This window comes from Carya illinoinensis, chromosome 3, assembly GCF_018687715.1.
Source record: "Carya illinoinensis cultivar Pawnee chromosome 3, C.illinoinensisPawnee_v1, whole genome shotgun sequence".
Lineage (NCBI taxonomy): Eukaryota > Viridiplantae > Streptophyta > Magnoliopsida > Fagales > Juglandaceae > Carya > Carya illinoinensis.
In genome coordinates, this window is record NC_056754.1 from 49084726 (window position 1) to 49101118 (window position 16393).

A 16393-nucleotide genomic window follows, 5' to 3' on the forward strand; every position below is an offset into this window, starting at 1 on the left:
TCATGATGAATACAGATATTATTTCGAAGGGTACTTGCTACATCCCCCAGGGATGTGCCCGAATAGCCACAGAATAAGGTAAAATAATTTTATTTTTTATTTTTTTTCATTCAATTTTTTATATTCTTAAATATTTTTTTTAAAAAAATAAAAAAATTCACAACATCATTAAAAAACAATTTCTTAGTGACTAAGTTAAAATAAAATTGTTCGGGACAAAAATTCAAATCATTTTCCTATTTCAAATGATATTTGTTGAGGTTTTAAGGTGCGTTTAGACAAATGAGATACATAATTATTAAAATTATCAAAAAAAATTTATAAATTCATTTTTAAATATCACTTAAATATAAAACATTTCTTAATTTTAAATTTTTAAATTTTTAATCTAATCATTACTTAATTTTTATCCAAATACAAAAACAAATATAACTTTTACAAATTTCGAAACAAAATACAACTTTTATAAATTTCAAAATAAGAATTATATTTAAACAATTTTCTAACTTTATAATATTTTTCTTCAATTTTTTTTCTTCTCATTTCTCAAAATCCAATAAAATATATTAACTCAAACCATATTTTACTATTTACAGATTACATTGACTACTTAGAGATTGCTTCTTTAATTACATCGACGCTAGTACATATTTTAAGTGACTTTATAAATTAACTATTTAAATAAAAAAATCACTTGATATGGCATTTGAAGAACAAACATTTTTCATTTCTCCTTTGCGTAATAAAGTTGGAAGGAGGTATTGCATATGTGTCAAGTTCTATGTCTGTACGTAGCAATTAGGGATTAATTATAGTAAGAAATTCATAATTTGGACAAATTGATGAAGATGAAAGACGTGAGCCTCGATGATTAGCTTTAGACACAACATTGGACAGACATGGTTTCCAAAACTACTAATGTTTCTTTTGTTTTGACTAACATGCCTTCTTGTTTTCAATTTTGGAGTTTAATGCTCTCCAAAACTTCTATGAGTTTAGGTGCTGCACACCAATTTAATAATATAATTTTTTTATTAAATATAGAGTTTAGCTATATATAATTATTTTTCTGTATTCTTTATACACCTTATTAGTATGATTGACCAAATGATTTATTTTATATTAGAAAAAAATGATGCAGTCAATCAGATTAATAGAATACATAAAGAATACATAAAAATGATTAGATATAAAATTTTTATTAAATATATTATCCATATCCGTTCACACCAATAGAATGTTTCAAAAAGTACTACTCTCTAAAGATTTTGAAAAAAGAAAAACTATTTATAAGCTTGTATGAATTACGTATATATAAAATTTTACCTAACATAATTTAATTTAAAAGAAAAATTTTAAAATTTTAATTAGAAAGTTTTAAAGGCGACAGTTAAAGATGTTGGGGCGGGATCTGTCGCCTAACTTCGACCCCAAAACTATAAATGCTCTCATCGGGAGCGTCATCCACAAGAACACGTCATTAACAAGCTTTTTTTCCCCTCTCGTGCTTGCTTTTACTTTTCGATTCCGATTGCATTTCTCCATCCTATTTCTCACTCATTTCTCCAAGCCCAATCGTTCCGCTCGGCGATCTCAGATTCACTCGGAGTCCAACGCAGGTAATCTTAGATTTACTCTTCGTTTTTTGTTGCTGCGGAAATTTGAGGAAATGAAAGAAAATTTCGAGTAATTGAAAGCTACGGAGGGTAAAATTCGATTTCTTTTTTTCCATCTTTGGTTAAATTTTACTATTGTGTGTTTGGTTGCTGACAAATGGTGGAAAACAAATAAATGGAAAATATGATTCGAGCCTCTATGTGTTTTTTCCTTTTTACTTGAAAATAAACACTCGACTTAATTTAAGTCGTTTATATATATATATATATATATATATAGTTTCTTAAGTTTTCCTCTCTTTTCTCAACGACCAAACGGGGACCTTTTCTTAATACTGCTATGGATGAATGTGTGTGTGTATGCGCGCGTGCGCGTGGAAGGACGTATGGAATTCGTAGGAGGCTCTGTGTATGGTATCCATTTTACTCTTTTTTTAAACAACTTGTTTGTATGAGAGAGACTGTTAGGATCCAAATACCCTGCATGATTTAAGCACAAGCCTAATTACATGTATATAACCTATTAAATGTCCTTCCTTTGCTTGAGTTCTATCTAAGGGTTTGTATCATTCGTATCAAAGTCAACCACCAAATTAAATGAGGGATCGAATGAGTTGTGATTTTGTATTTGGGTTTTGAAAGGGGCGGCCTCAAGGCTACATTTAGATTTCTTGATACTATGTAAAGGCGTAATAAATCATTGAGTAGAGCCATCAAAAGAGAAAAAGGCTACTGCCCGGTCCATGTCAATAGAGTGATCTGCTATCATGGCTGCGAAGTGTGGTGGTATGGTACAGTTCAAATTTTTATATTTTTTTAAGAATACGTACAAATGAACAAAGAGTAACAACCCCTATGCCAGAGTGGAGCCAAGATTTCTTACTTGGCATTAAGAGATCATGAATGAATTGCAAAGAAAGTTTTTCCCCTCCTCAGCCGATAAGTTGCATTTCATGTCAAACTGATGGGGGAAAGCAAAGTGGAGAGGAGGAGGGATTGAAGCACTCAAGGAGGATGGAAGAAAGCCACATGTTCTAGGTTTAGAAAAGGATACATATCTTGTAGAAACATTTTGGATAAACTCATATTTTCTTCAGATCTTTGTTGGATGGGTTTTTCTTTTCATGTATTTTGGGCCCATTTTGTTTTCCCGAATTTTCAAAAGGGTCTAGGGACTAGGGAGTTTTTTTTCCTGGAAATACCCCTACAAGGGAGTTTTTTTTCCCAGAAATCTTGGGGAGGCAAGTGGGGTTATTCAGTTTTTTTTTTTTTGGGGGGGGGGAGGGGGGTAACCCTCCTCTTTTTTTTTTTTTTTTTTACTTCCGGTATTAATGCTATGGAAAATGTGACTCTCTTTGGATTTTTTGTAAATATATGTGGATGTTAGATCATTTCTGTTCCTGTCTTTAACCTGAGCTGTATTTAGGGATTTAATTTGGTTGGACTATATGTTTCTAATTTATGAGTTTGTCCAGTGTTTTTTTTTTCGCTTTTTCCTTTTGTCTAGGATTACTCAAGTTTGCTCTGCAGACAAAAGAATTCATAATTCCTATTTTGTTCCCGAGGTATTGGTTTATAAGATGTGCATATGGTTTTGAATGGCAGGACATACAGAATTATCAAGTGCTACCTGCAACATGGGTTATATGCTAATGCTTGCATGGCTATTTACGCATCCCTGTATATATTTTGCTATATTCACTTTAGAGACAAATCCATGTATGAGTTTGAACCTCTAAGAAGCGCAGTTATATAGTGAATACATGATCGCTTGAACAGCTTTGATGATCATAGTTCTTCAAAGACACCTCTATAGGCATTCAGTGTTTTACTTACCCAAAAAAATGGCATTCAGTCTCTACTAAACATATCAGACGATTTTTATATTAGTTGACCTTGATTATTTTAATTAATTTTAATATTTTTCTCTATACAGTCAAGATGAACCTGCTGGCATATCATTATTTAATCTGAATACTCTAAATTCAAGACCAGCTGGATTGCTTCTGAGATTGTTTTGGTTAATTTTTTGGTTGTAGTTTCTCTATCTTGTCAGTAAAAGCTCTCGTCTGTCTTTAAACAGTTGCAAGTCTTTATAGATTGAGAATATGAAGCAAGGAACATCATCCTTAAATCCGAATGCAGCATCATACATACCACTTTTTAAGCAAGTAGCAAAGATTGAGGGTAAAGTTTCTGGGTTAACAACAGAAGATTCTTTGAAGAATGGTTATAAGACTTCTTGGTCCCGCTGTCCTCCTGAAGGCTACAGTGGAATTGATCAGAGATATCTCCAAGCTGGTATGGATTATGACATACATGGCTTCAAGGGTCCTCTCATTGGCAATGAATTCATGGAGAAGGGTCTACCTACATCCAGTGAACTGACAAAAAAGCACTCCATAGATGAAGATTCTGAAATGGACATGGCTTATCTGACAATCATGTTCCCCAATATGTCAGAACAGTCCATTGCTGATGTTTACTCTGCTAATGCGGGTGACCTAGAAGCCTCAATTGAAATGTTGAATGAACTAGAGGTATGAGTTGTATGTTGTGAAATCCCTTACATTAAACTATGGCATTCCAGGAATTACATCTAATGTTGTTATGGTGGTGGGTGGTGCGCAAGCTGACTAGAAGATGGATATTGCGGAACGCTAAAAGGATTTCAGAAATTTTAGCTTGTTTATTTCAATGCCATTTTACTTAAACTGCATTATAGAATTGCGTGGAGGACACTCATCCACCGTCGCCACCTTTTCACATATCAAACATTCAGAAGAAGGTTGGATTCGTTTCTATCTCTACGACGTAGTGGCATTAGTCGTACCCAAGATTTGCCTGCTGAGCCTTTCGTATTTTATGTGTATATGAAACAATATGTTCAGAAATTGATGGCTTATGATTTGAGTAATGGGCATTTTTTATGTAATGTGTAAGATATGTTTTTGCCTTTTTGGTGTTTGGCGACATTGTCCTAAAACTTTCTTCTCATTGTTTCACATTTGCAGCTCTGTCCTGTTGATTTTTCCGAACGTCTGCCGGACAGCTTGGACATTGGTGATGTGTCAGAACAGAAAGTTACTGAAGGTTCTTATTCAAACCTGAAGAGCATCTTCCCGGGGGAAGCCAGTGGGTCTTCAGCTGGTCCCTCTGATTCAGGCTCTTAAGTTCCTAACTGCATCTGCATCCGATAGAAAGATTGATGTAGAGGGGGAGAGAGAGTGGCTTCCTTCTTAGAAGTTGTAGATAGGTAAGAATTAGGATAATTCGGATATAATGTTCGGAGTTTCTTTCCCGATATATGTTGTAAAGTGTCACTGTTCCATTTTCTGTCCTATATTTCTTTACTGGTTATCCCTTTTATCTCAAGTCTTGTCCGGTGCAAAGATATATATCTTATTTACATATATTACAATCTATGTTTATGTTTTACTTTCTTTTTAAACTGCTGTGTTTTTTAATGTGGGATAATTAGCAGCTATCATCATGCTGTCTTAGTAATTTTCGAATTAGCTTTTCTGCTCATCTTTTAATGAATTCTGTTTGATGTGCTAGTATGTTTTATAGAATTTTAATACAGAAGGTCGCATACCATGCATCATCTTCTGCACATGTTTTCTGTTCATCTGTAAAATGCTTCATGATCTAGACAGGCTAGATATGCATGAATGGAAAGGTTGATACTAGATTCAATGATTCAGAAATCTGGAACTGCTTTGTGATGAAAATTGAATAAAATATTATTTTTTAATATTATTATTATTATTTTAAAATTTAAAAAGATTAAATTATTTATTACATTTTGCATGAAAAATTGAAAAAGTGGTAATAATTAGTTTAGATGAATTTAAAGACTTTTGTATCTAAATCGGCCCATCCTATTATGTCGGACAACACCCAAACATTTGTAACACACCTGATGGATAGTGTTTGGATAGCTAGAAAATATAAAGAAAATTGTCATATTCGAGGTTGACCTAGCCTCCAATAGAAGAGAGGTTGAGAGCAAAATAGGAAACAATTGTATTCAAATTCTCGATAGATCACTTCAGTAGCTACAGTGAGCATATATGCTAGAGCCTTGCAAAAACATCTGAAAAAGGCCTCAGCCTAGATAGAACATGACCCAAGACTAATAACTAACGGACTGGATAAAAGAAATAACAAGCTATCAGCCCAGCTACCTTGTGGACTACTTCATTATATAACATAAAGAGAAATAACAAGTAATAGACCCAAACTGGCCAATGGCCCATGTATACTGTTCCTGAACTATGACAGGCTCTGATACCACTTGTAACACACCTGATGGATAGCGTTTGGATAGTTAGAAAATATGAGAGAAAATATAAAGAAAATTGTCAGATTCGAGGTTGACCTAGCCTCCAATAGAAGAGAGGTTGAGAGCAAAATAGGAAACAATTGTATTCAGATTCTCAATAGATCACTTCAGTAGCTACAATGAGCATATATGCTAGAGCCTTGCAAAAACATTTGAAAAAAGCCTCAGCCTAGATAACACATGACCCAAGACTAATAACTAACGGACTGGATAAAAGAAATAACAAGCTATCAGCCCAGCTACCTTGTGGCCCACTTCATTACATAACATAAAGAGAAATAACAAGTAATAGGCCCAAATTGGCCAATGGCCCATGTATACTGTTCCTAAACTGTGACAAACCATCCCCCATAGAAGCACCTTGTCCACAAGGTGCGGTCACAATTGTCCCACCTGGGTCAAAAACAAAAATTTTCTTTATACCAACAGCCACTTCACATTTCACAATAATAATCCCATCAATGGGTGTTGCTGCATACCCCCGTAGAGATTTATCTAACCAAACAAGTGAGACATGTTGGTAAGTTGCCCAAGCAACAGCAAATGCTCTATAATTAAGCAACCCATCAAGTTTGCAAGCCCTTATACTGCCTCTGGGAGTTCCGTTGTCTCCATTTTCAAAGAATGCAAAAGTTTTGAGTGAATGCTCATCAATGCCCATAATTTGAAGGTTAACTGAAACAAACTCTCCATGAAGCTTTATAGAAAACTCTAGGCTGGTTGGGCCACCACCAAAAGTAGCAAAATGACACTTTGTACTATACGTAATATCGGGTAACATAGGAGTGAAGGCTAAATAATCACAAGGTGATGCCACTTACACCTCATATGAGGGGTTCATCAAAATCTTAATAGCGTTCTGGCCATCACAATTCCCTCCCACAGGAGTTATTTCCCTTCCTCTATCAAAGGGCTTAAAAATAACTTTAAGTGGCAAAAATTCAAGCAGTTGATGGGCAATTTTTGTATCTCCTAAAACTTGCAACCCCATACGAAATTGCCATTTCCCTCCATCAGAGACTAAAAACAAAGTAGAAAATCCCTCATTATTATCTTCCTCGTTATGAAAAGATGAATAGCCTTTACCAGCACTATCCACATCTTGCTTCTGTAGACTATTCAATGAACTTATACATGGCTCAGGTGCATGAGAATCTACATAATGATTTTCTTTAACTAGTAAAAAATTAGTCTCACCCACGTCTTCATTAATCCATCTTGTAGGAAATGCATGATTCTTAATAATTTGCTTTTGAAGCCCTCGTTTAGGGTCTAATAAAAGATTGCTTCTTGCTTCCAGCTTTGAGATTTTTACAAGTATTGAACCGAAGTGTTGAAATGGATCATCACTACTTTCGCTAGAGGTTCTACAAAATGATTTCACAAGCTTCATAACATAAAGTCCGTGCCTCTCGTCTTCAGTCTGTAGCAGTGAAGCAATACCAGCATCCAACTTCGTGAGATTTTCTAGGAGCATCACCGATAATCGCCCATTGCCAGAGTTTGGCTTATATAGGTTTTCCATGGCCATTTTGATCATTACCAATTCAACCATCCTATCGACTGGGAATTCAAGACCAATTTCTAGACTCACTGGGCTTGCTTTGTTAAATACCAAAAAGGCATTGTGGGTCTTCTTCCCAACGGTATTGAACTCTTTCACCCTTCCATGACCATCAAGACAAGTGTATGCATGCAGAAAAATATCTATTGATCGAGGTGAGTATGCTTTTATATATCGATCATCTAAACTCAAGGTCATGGTGCAGTCCTTTTTAGCCCTTCTGATTTCAAGATAGGCCATTGCTAGCACACCATCACCTCTGTCAGAAAAGGGCATGTTTGCTTGCAGAACTATGGGAATGATTTTGAGATTAGAACCATTGTTTAATGTTTGCGGGTGACCAACAAAATTCTGAACACGCCAATGACTATTTCTCCATGGCATCAACTTCGTGGGCATGGAAATCAATCCTTAGCAAGAACCCACATTGGCGACGATGAGAATGACAGCGGCAGGCGCGACCGAGAGCTTTATAGTCATCGAGATAAGGATCGGTATCACAGAGATTCAAAGAGAGAGAAGGATGGAGAGCAATCCCTCAAGAATGCCGATAACCCTCCATTTCCAAATGCAAAATTCACACATGTTGGGTTTTAGCCAGAAGCCATCTCGGCGTGGCCTTGTGGGAAGTAGAAAACTTTGGCTTCCACTATAGGCATTTGAAACCTTCCACCGGCCCTCCACTGCATCTCCTTCAAGCCTCCAGTGAATGCGCTCTCCTTCAGTCCCTGCAGGTCCCGCATCGCAGTCGCTACCGGTAAACTCCTCAAGATCCCAGGGTCAAAAATCCACAATCCCGATCCTGAAATCTGGGTGATGTCCGCAAAAATTCCCACATAAACAGCTCGATGGTAACCTCTATCTCGATGAATGAATGAGGTTATTTCGGATCCACAAGGATCAAACTTCCATTCGGTGCTTCGGAAATCGTTGTTAGGGAATACCAAAAGAAAGGAAGACAATGGAAAATAATTTTTGAGAGGAAGGGAAATACACGAGATTCGGAGGGGAAGATCTGAGAATGGAGAAAATGGTCTCCGATGTCTAACGGGATTTATGGAAACAAGAGAAAGAGGAATCTGATCTGGATTGACCACCTCTTTTTCTTCTAGAGTTTCTGCACATTTTTCCTCTTCTTGCAGAGCGTAGATTTGGTTTTCCAAATTTACAAAACCTTGCTCAAATTCGTTCATATGCTACTGAAATACTTCATGCATTTTATTGTGGCTATCTCGCAAATCATTCAAATGTTGTTGGATAACGTCGAAGCATTGAAGACTCTGATCCAGTTGGCCTTTGATATTGAGCTAGGATGAGATAAGTTTTTCCATTTTCACAGATTGATGAAGCCAATGCCAAGGAAAGATTGGCTCTAGATACCACTTGTAACACATCTGATGGATAGTGTTTGGATAGCTAGAAAATATGAGAGAAAATATAAAGAAAATGGTCAGATTCGAGGTTGACCTAGCCTCCAATAGAAGAGAGGTTGAGAGCAAAATAGGAAACAATTGTATTCAGATTCTCGATAGATCACTTCAGTAGCTACAGTGAGCAAATATGCTAGAGCCTTGTAAAAACATCTGAAAAAGGCCTCAGCCTAGATAACACATGACCCAACACTAATAACTAACGGACTGGATAAAAGAAATAACAAGCTATCAGCCCAGCTACCTTGTGGACTACTTCATTATATAACATAAAGAGAAATAACAAGTAATAGGCCCAAACTGGCCAATGACCCATGTATACTGTTCCTGAACTGTGACAACCTTCAAGTCGAGGGTGAGAAGGAATTTGCTCATGCATCAAAATTGTGGCATTTTTGCTCTATGCCCTACATTGCATGTGCATTGCTTCGCAACCAAATTTGACTGGCGGATGGTCTTAGCTCCAATATGTTCGTTCCCATTGAATTTATGTGTTTTTGACCTTCTTTTTCTTATTCTAAGAAATGCTTGACCACATAATTATTTTGTACTTCAAATTTACGAACACGTGGTTTGGTATTGTCTATCCAATTATAAAACCCCTTTATTGTAATGTATATTTGGCATATTACGTTAATGTGTAAATTTTCTTATATAAGATTTACACGGAGACTTGATACTTATGTATAAGATATTCGGCGTCAATTCATTGTGATTTGAACTTTGTACAAATTTAAAAGCAGAAAATGTTCAGTGTAGTAAACAACGAGTGTTTGCCCTTATTTATATGATTTGGGATCTAACTAATGCACTAAAGAATATGATTAATTTTGAACTCTTTTATAATTGTTTTACTACTTATTTCAAAATCAACTGATGTAATTGTTGTGTCTCTTTCTTAATTTTATAATTTTGATTTTTCTAAAATAAGACATAAAAAAATTATAAATGTATCATTATCCTTAATATAATAAAATGTGTGAAATTAGCCCTTACATGTAAACAATAACACTAGTAATTCATCTTACTCGAAGTTAAATTTATTGAAGAATGAGATTTGGATAAGAAAATATCTCATAAACGATTGGTCTATTAATGGGTTGATAACAACCTCCAATATGATGATTATGCCACCTTACCCACCCATTAGATTTTAGTTCGGACCGCACCACACCAAAAGCCCCCCAGATCCCTCCCTTATCTTGCCTCTCTCTCACTTCCTAGATCCCTCCCTCACCCTCGTCTCTCTCTCACCCCCTTGAAAAATGAGAGAGAGAGAGAGAGAGAGAGAGAGAGAGAGAGAGAGAGACTTAAACTTAGGGAGAGAGCGAGTTTTTCAAGATGTTTCCATGCTCAGAAGCTTCACGTGCACTGGTTTGGTGTTAGGTGAGGGTGGTTGGGCACGGCTTGGGTTTGGCATCATCTATGGGTGAGGGAAGGCCGTGAGGGTGCTGCCATGAGGGGCTACAGTTCGTCGTGCTTTGTTGCTGCGATGCTCTATTTTTGTGGGGCTAAAACAGGGGCATTCGGCTCTTTGTGTGTTTGCAAGTAGGGTTGTTTTCTCACCAATTAATTCTCTATCTCTCTGTGACAGGAATCCAAATTAAAAGCAGCAAGAATGAACATCTATGTTCGAAGAGGTGGTCCAAACTATCATACTAGTTTGGCAAAGATGCACACTTTGGGAGAGGAACTTGGCATACCCATTGAGGTATGCAATGAGTCGATGACTGTTTTATGGAAACCTTGTATAAAAAATCAAAAGTTGCAGCAATACTATAGATAATTTTAAACCAATTATGCCTGGATTTTTAACCCTTGTCTGTCCCCCCCCCAACCCAACTTCTCTTGTTTTCTCCTAGTTTCAAAGATTGAAATAGGAAAACCTCTATTGTTCTTCGTGGATGAACTGTATTGATTTTTTTATTTTATTTTTTTCATGTAGGTTTATGGGCCAGATGGCAACTATGACGGGAATCTACAAACAGGCAATTGATTGCATAATGTTTGGGCATAGTTTGGCAATTATTTTTGCTCATTCGTCAGCGTAAGTTGTAATGGCTGGGTGATGACTAGATGAGTTTTCAAAAGGGGCACAACACACTCCGACTTTGACTGGAGTCGGAACCGGAAGTTCACTCCGACTCCGACTCCGACCGGAGTTCGGAGTTCCGATGGCTTCCGATCGGAATCGGGCTCCGACCTCCGCCCGATTCCGATTCCAAGTTTTTTTTTTTTTTTGAAAAAAAAATGATATATATATATATATATAATACATATTACATCTTTAAGAAACTCTTATACAATTGTCCAAAACATTGATAATAGTTTAAATGATATTCCGAACATCTTCCAATACCAAAATAAAAACATCTTCCAATACAGAGGTGCTCCAAAACATCTTTCAATATATCGTGGTTTGTCGTTGACTCGTTGGTGATATCTGAAATTAAAATAAAAAGTCACAATCAATAAAAAGAAAAAAAATGATTAAAAAAAATGATTCATAAAAAAATGATTATCATTTCTCACCAATATTTTTTAATCGCGAGTTTATCAACTTAGCCACACTCCAAGTATCAGTCATCGGCAAGTATTCTAAGGTTCACAATTATATCTATGAAATCATAAAAAGTATAAGGTTAATAGATTTATGAAATCATAAAAAGAATTAAATAAATCAATTGAAATACTCAAACAAAGTTACCCGATTCAAGCTTATAGCTATCAGCATCAAAGCCAATGGTATCTAGTCCAATGGGCGTATCACTCAACCAATTCTGTATGCAAACGAGAGCCTCCACAGTTGACGGTGACAATGAACTCCGGTAAGAATCCAATACTCGACCTCCAGTATTAAATGCTGACTCAGAGGCAACTGTAGTGATTGGAATGGCCATCACATCTCGGGCAATACGAGAAAGGATCTGATACTTGGTGGAATTAACCTTCCACCAAGTTAAAAGCTGAAATGACTCTCTAGGTGCCTCGACCTCTTCCATAAAATATCGTTCAATCTCAAAAGTACACTGCATAATATTCCTCGTTGCAACAAGCTGATGATACTGATTCACAATATTATAACCTCGATGAGGTGGATTTAAGGAGTCATCTGAGCTACGGTCATCGAATAGAGGTGTCGGCCTCGAGTGTGAGGTGCCCGCTGCGGATGAAGGCTGACCATTATTATTGTAGTGAGAATATAAGTCATCAAGATCCCTTTTAAGCGATGTAATAAACCGTGCAACCTTCACTGCCCCCATTGTGGAATTTGCCTAAAATTCTATCAAGGCCAACTTATATCGGGGGTCAAGAATCACAGCCACAAAAAGTAATCTATTTATTTTCTCAACTTCCCCCAAATATTTATCATATTTGGCCTGCATCCTCATAGCCATACCAGATAATAATCCACATGAACCCGTACAACCTTCTTGCAAGTGGTAGTGAAGCTTTGAGAGCTCGCTGAAGAATAAGTTTGCAGTTGTATATGCGGATCCAGATATCCGCATAGTCATAGAAGTACCAAAGAGTGATCAAGCGGATGGAGGTCGAAGATGGAGAATTTAGGTATGCTTTGCTGGAGCTAGTAAGAAATGGGCTCGGTGTGCCGGATGCACATGATTGGAGTAGTATGGAGTATTTTGTTTAGTTTTTGAAAATCTTTTATGATATAACTATACAGATATTTAGATATAAATATACAACTACAAACGTGTATTTCAGTGAGCTCTTGGTGCTTCACTTCCATTTGAAACGAGGTTGTAATGACAATAGATGATTGTTATCTGTTATGGCTTTGAGTATGCAGACCAAATATGATCAATATTGGAAGGATATTGAGAAGATAAATAAATTACTCTTTATAGTTGTGATCCTTGACCCCTAATATAAGTTGGCCATTATAAAATTTTGGTAAATTCCATCCTCGGGGCGGTGAGGGTTGCACTATTTATTAGAACGCTAAATAGTGATCTTCATGACTTATACAGACGCTACAGCAATTGTGCTCAGCCTTCATCCACAGTTGGTACCTCATCACACTCAAGGTCAACATGGTCAACATCTCCCTTAGATGACCATCAACCAGATGATGATTTGCCTCCAGTTCATCTTATTATGTAGCCGTATCATGAACTCATTGCAACGAGAAATATTATGCAGTGTACTTCTGAGGTTGAAGGGTATTTTATGGAAGCTTTCGAAACACCTAATACTGTTTTTAAGTTATTAACTTAGTGGAAGGCTAATTCCACCAGGTATCAAATCATTTCCTGTATTGTCTGAGATGTGCTAGCCATTCCTATCACTACGGTTACCTCGGAGTCGCCGTTTAGTATTGGAGATCGAGTCTTAGATGCTTATCGGAATTCATTGTCACCGTCAACCGTGGAGGCTCTCATTTGCACACAGAATTGGATACGTGATATGCCCATTAGACTAGATACCGCAGGTGTTGATATTGAGAGCTATAGGCTTGAATCAAGTAACCTTATTTTACTTGTTTTATTATTATTTAATTTTTATTTAAATAATTATTTAATTATTTCAATGATTATTTTTTTAATGTTTCATTTATTTAACTTCTACGTTATATGATTTTATAGATCTAATTGTGAACCCTAGCATAATTGCTGATGACTCATAATCAGAGATGGAGGCCCCTTGGAAGTTGGGATGTAGTTGATGGAGTATAGATAACTCTTTTTAATCTTTATTGGTGAGAAATGAGAATAAAATTCTACTTTTAACATGTTCAAATTTCTATTATCATTTTTTTTCCTTTTATTGATTGCGACTTTCTATCTTAGTTTTAGATATCACCACTAACACTGATCCGTGCTGCAGATGATGTTTTTACTTTTTAGTGTTTATGTAGTTATCTATAGGAGTCCTAGACACTTAGTCAATGATTAGTGTTGTAAAAAATGGACTGTTATAACTTATGGGCCTACCGCCTATGGCTAAATGTTATTTAGTTTTTGAACTATTGTATAGAGGCTTTTGAATGATTTATTATATTAGTTTTTAATTCTTTTAATTTTTGGGTTCAGAATTGGCCCAATTGGGAAATGGGCCCATTAAATCATTGGAGCTCTGACCTCTGATCGAAGTCGAACTTCAACTCCATTTGGACTCAAAGTCGGAGCCCAAATTTTTGTCTGGCTCCAACAACACAACTCAGACTCCATCGGAGTCGGAGCACAGCCCTAGTTTTCCTTGCCAATTTGGCCATAAGGGGCTCCTCGGCCAAATAGCCCCGAGTAGACCAGCCAACATGATATTCTTATTTTGGTCGTTGGTTGTCATTCTTTCTTTATTGAACCATGCCAAATATGCCTTTAAGATCTCTTCTTTTTGCTTCACTGTCAAGAGATATGCTGCTAGCCCGCTGGTCTCCTTCACCTCCAACTAGCCATAATTTAGGTTAAGAATTGTCTACCCAGTTCCTCAAAACTATCTATGGAACTTGGTTGCAACGCCCTAAACCCTTCTAGCCATTCCCTTAAAGTCAAAAGGAAGTCCCTACATGCGATTTCACTGGGAAATCCATGAAGTGTCATGTGGGCTTTAAAGGTCTCTAAATATTCCACTGAGTCTTTGGATCCGTCGTACATATATATCATTGAGACTTTGAACTTCAATGACAACAGTACTGCCATAATTTACGCGCTTTATGCAGATTGGTGCTGGTCAGCAACTAATCAACCTAGGAAGACGTCCCTATTTTCTTGGCTATCTCCTCGTACTTATCTATCAGACTACGAATGCCATGATGCATCTTTTTTCGTTTCCTCATTTTTCTTTAAGAGGTTTGCCTGCCCCGGCGCTATGCACTTCCATCTCAACCCTATTGGCCTAGCTTGGCACTTTGTCCTCCCCTGATGGCCTTTTTTTGCTCTAAGGGCCTCGTTCTCTTTTCATAGTGACTCCACCTCATCAGTAAATTTCTTCACTACTTCTTCCATCTCTGCAAACCTTCATTCCATATTTTGTGACATCACTTCCTAATCTCTGGTTGCTTGAGATCAAGTAGTGGTGAGCAAGTAAAAAACACACTAGTTGTAGGACAAGCAAATCCCACAGACAGCACAAACTGTTAAGGACGTGTTCCACAGCTTCTCACACATGATCACCTGCAACCAAAGAGGTGTGTGGCTTGGAGATTATGGAGAACGCCTCTAGCCAAAGAATCAGATGGATTTCATAATCAAACCTGAATGATATAAATAAAACTCACGATACTTCCTGTTGTTACATGATAACTAGCTCACCCATTATTTGAAATTCAAGTTTTTGGGATATTGAGACTTAGCTTATCTTTGAATGAGCCGATATCCCTTTTATCCTGAAGTTTTCGTGCAGTTGTTCTTTTGGCGCTAGCTAGAGTACACTTGGATTGGAAGGCTTTGGACCAGCTAGGTCATCGGGTTGTACTATAGAATAAGCCCACGACACGACTCAACAGGCCCCCGGGAGAGGATTAGGTCCCTTTCAGGGTTTAAATGGGTCGTATTATATTAATTTATTTCTAATTAATGATTAGATAGGTAAAAACAAGTGACACGACATGACCTATAATCTAAATGGGTTGAGTTAGGATTTGAAAGTTTGGCACATTTAGCTAAACGATTCGGATCCATATTGACTTATATAGTCGATTGTTCATGAATTGACACGACACGAATACGATCCGAAAATACGATTTTTCACTCCTACTTAAGTTGGTTTGGATACAAAAGTCACCAACTCATCTAACATAATTATTACAACTTTTTAAATTTTTATACAAAATATAATAAATAATTCAAATTTTTTAAAATTAAAAATAATAACAAATTAAAAAAATTATTCTACTAATATTTTATTCAACTTTCATTTTCATCTTAATTCATAACACAATGACCAAACCTCCCTAGGGGTGTGTATCTGGACTGGATTTTTTCCCGGTCCGGTTTGGAAATCCGGATCCGGGTGAATCTGAGCGGTTGTTATAAACCCTGATCCAGTTACGGATCTAGTTTTATAACTTGATAGTCCATAATCGGGTTATACACTCACTCTTTTTTTTTTTTTTTTTTTTGTCGAAAACGTCTGTCTCTCCACCTACGATTCCAGGCTACCCTCTTGGTTGGATCTCCATGCTCGGGCACTAATTTTTCAAGCCCAATAAGTGATTTCACAACACGATCAAGTTTCGAATCAGCTAGTCTAGCACAGTCTAGGAGATTTTTGAGAAGAGGCCGTGCAGACTCGACTTCCGGTGAGTGGCTAGATGAGACACCACCGACGTTGTTCTTGTGTGGGCTCTGCAATGAAGTGTTTGACGGCTTGGCGTCCTTAATTATCGCTAGTGGAGATGACGGCAGTGGTGGTGGTGGAGGTGGTGTCCATGAGGGGACCTGGGGTTGAGGATAAGGGTTTGGAGTAGAAC

General features: G+C 36.9%; 1 protein-coding gene across 5 annotated transcripts; it reads left to right on the top strand.

The window, feature by feature from the left end:
- The first annotated feature begins 1457 nt into the window (after positions 1–1457).
- Positions 1458–5067, top strand: LOC122305058 (polyadenylate-binding protein-interacting protein 5-like). 5 transcript variants are annotated; one of them, XR_006241019.1, is made up of 4 exons: positions 1460–1619; positions 3656–4156; positions 4249–4404; positions 4631–4742. XR_006241019.1 is itself a non-coding variant. In XM_043117351.1 (3 exons), the coding sequence occupies exons 2-3, from the start codon at positions 3725–3727 to the stop codon at positions 4787–4789; spliced, it is 591 nt and encodes a 196-aa protein (XP_042973285.1). In that variant the 5' UTR covers positions 1458–1619; positions 3700–3724; the 3' UTR covers positions 4790–5067. The 5 variants fall into 5 exon arrangements, 4 of the variants coding, with proteins under 4 accessions (XP_042973285.1, XP_042973283.1, XP_042973286.1 ...); XM_043117351.1 differs by lacking the exon at positions 4249–4404 and having other exon boundaries at positions 1458–1619; positions 3700–4156; positions 4631–5067; XM_043117349.1 differs by lacking the exon at positions 4249–4404 and having other exon boundaries at positions 4631–5067.
- The last annotated feature ends 11326 nt before the right edge of the window (positions 5068–16393 follow it).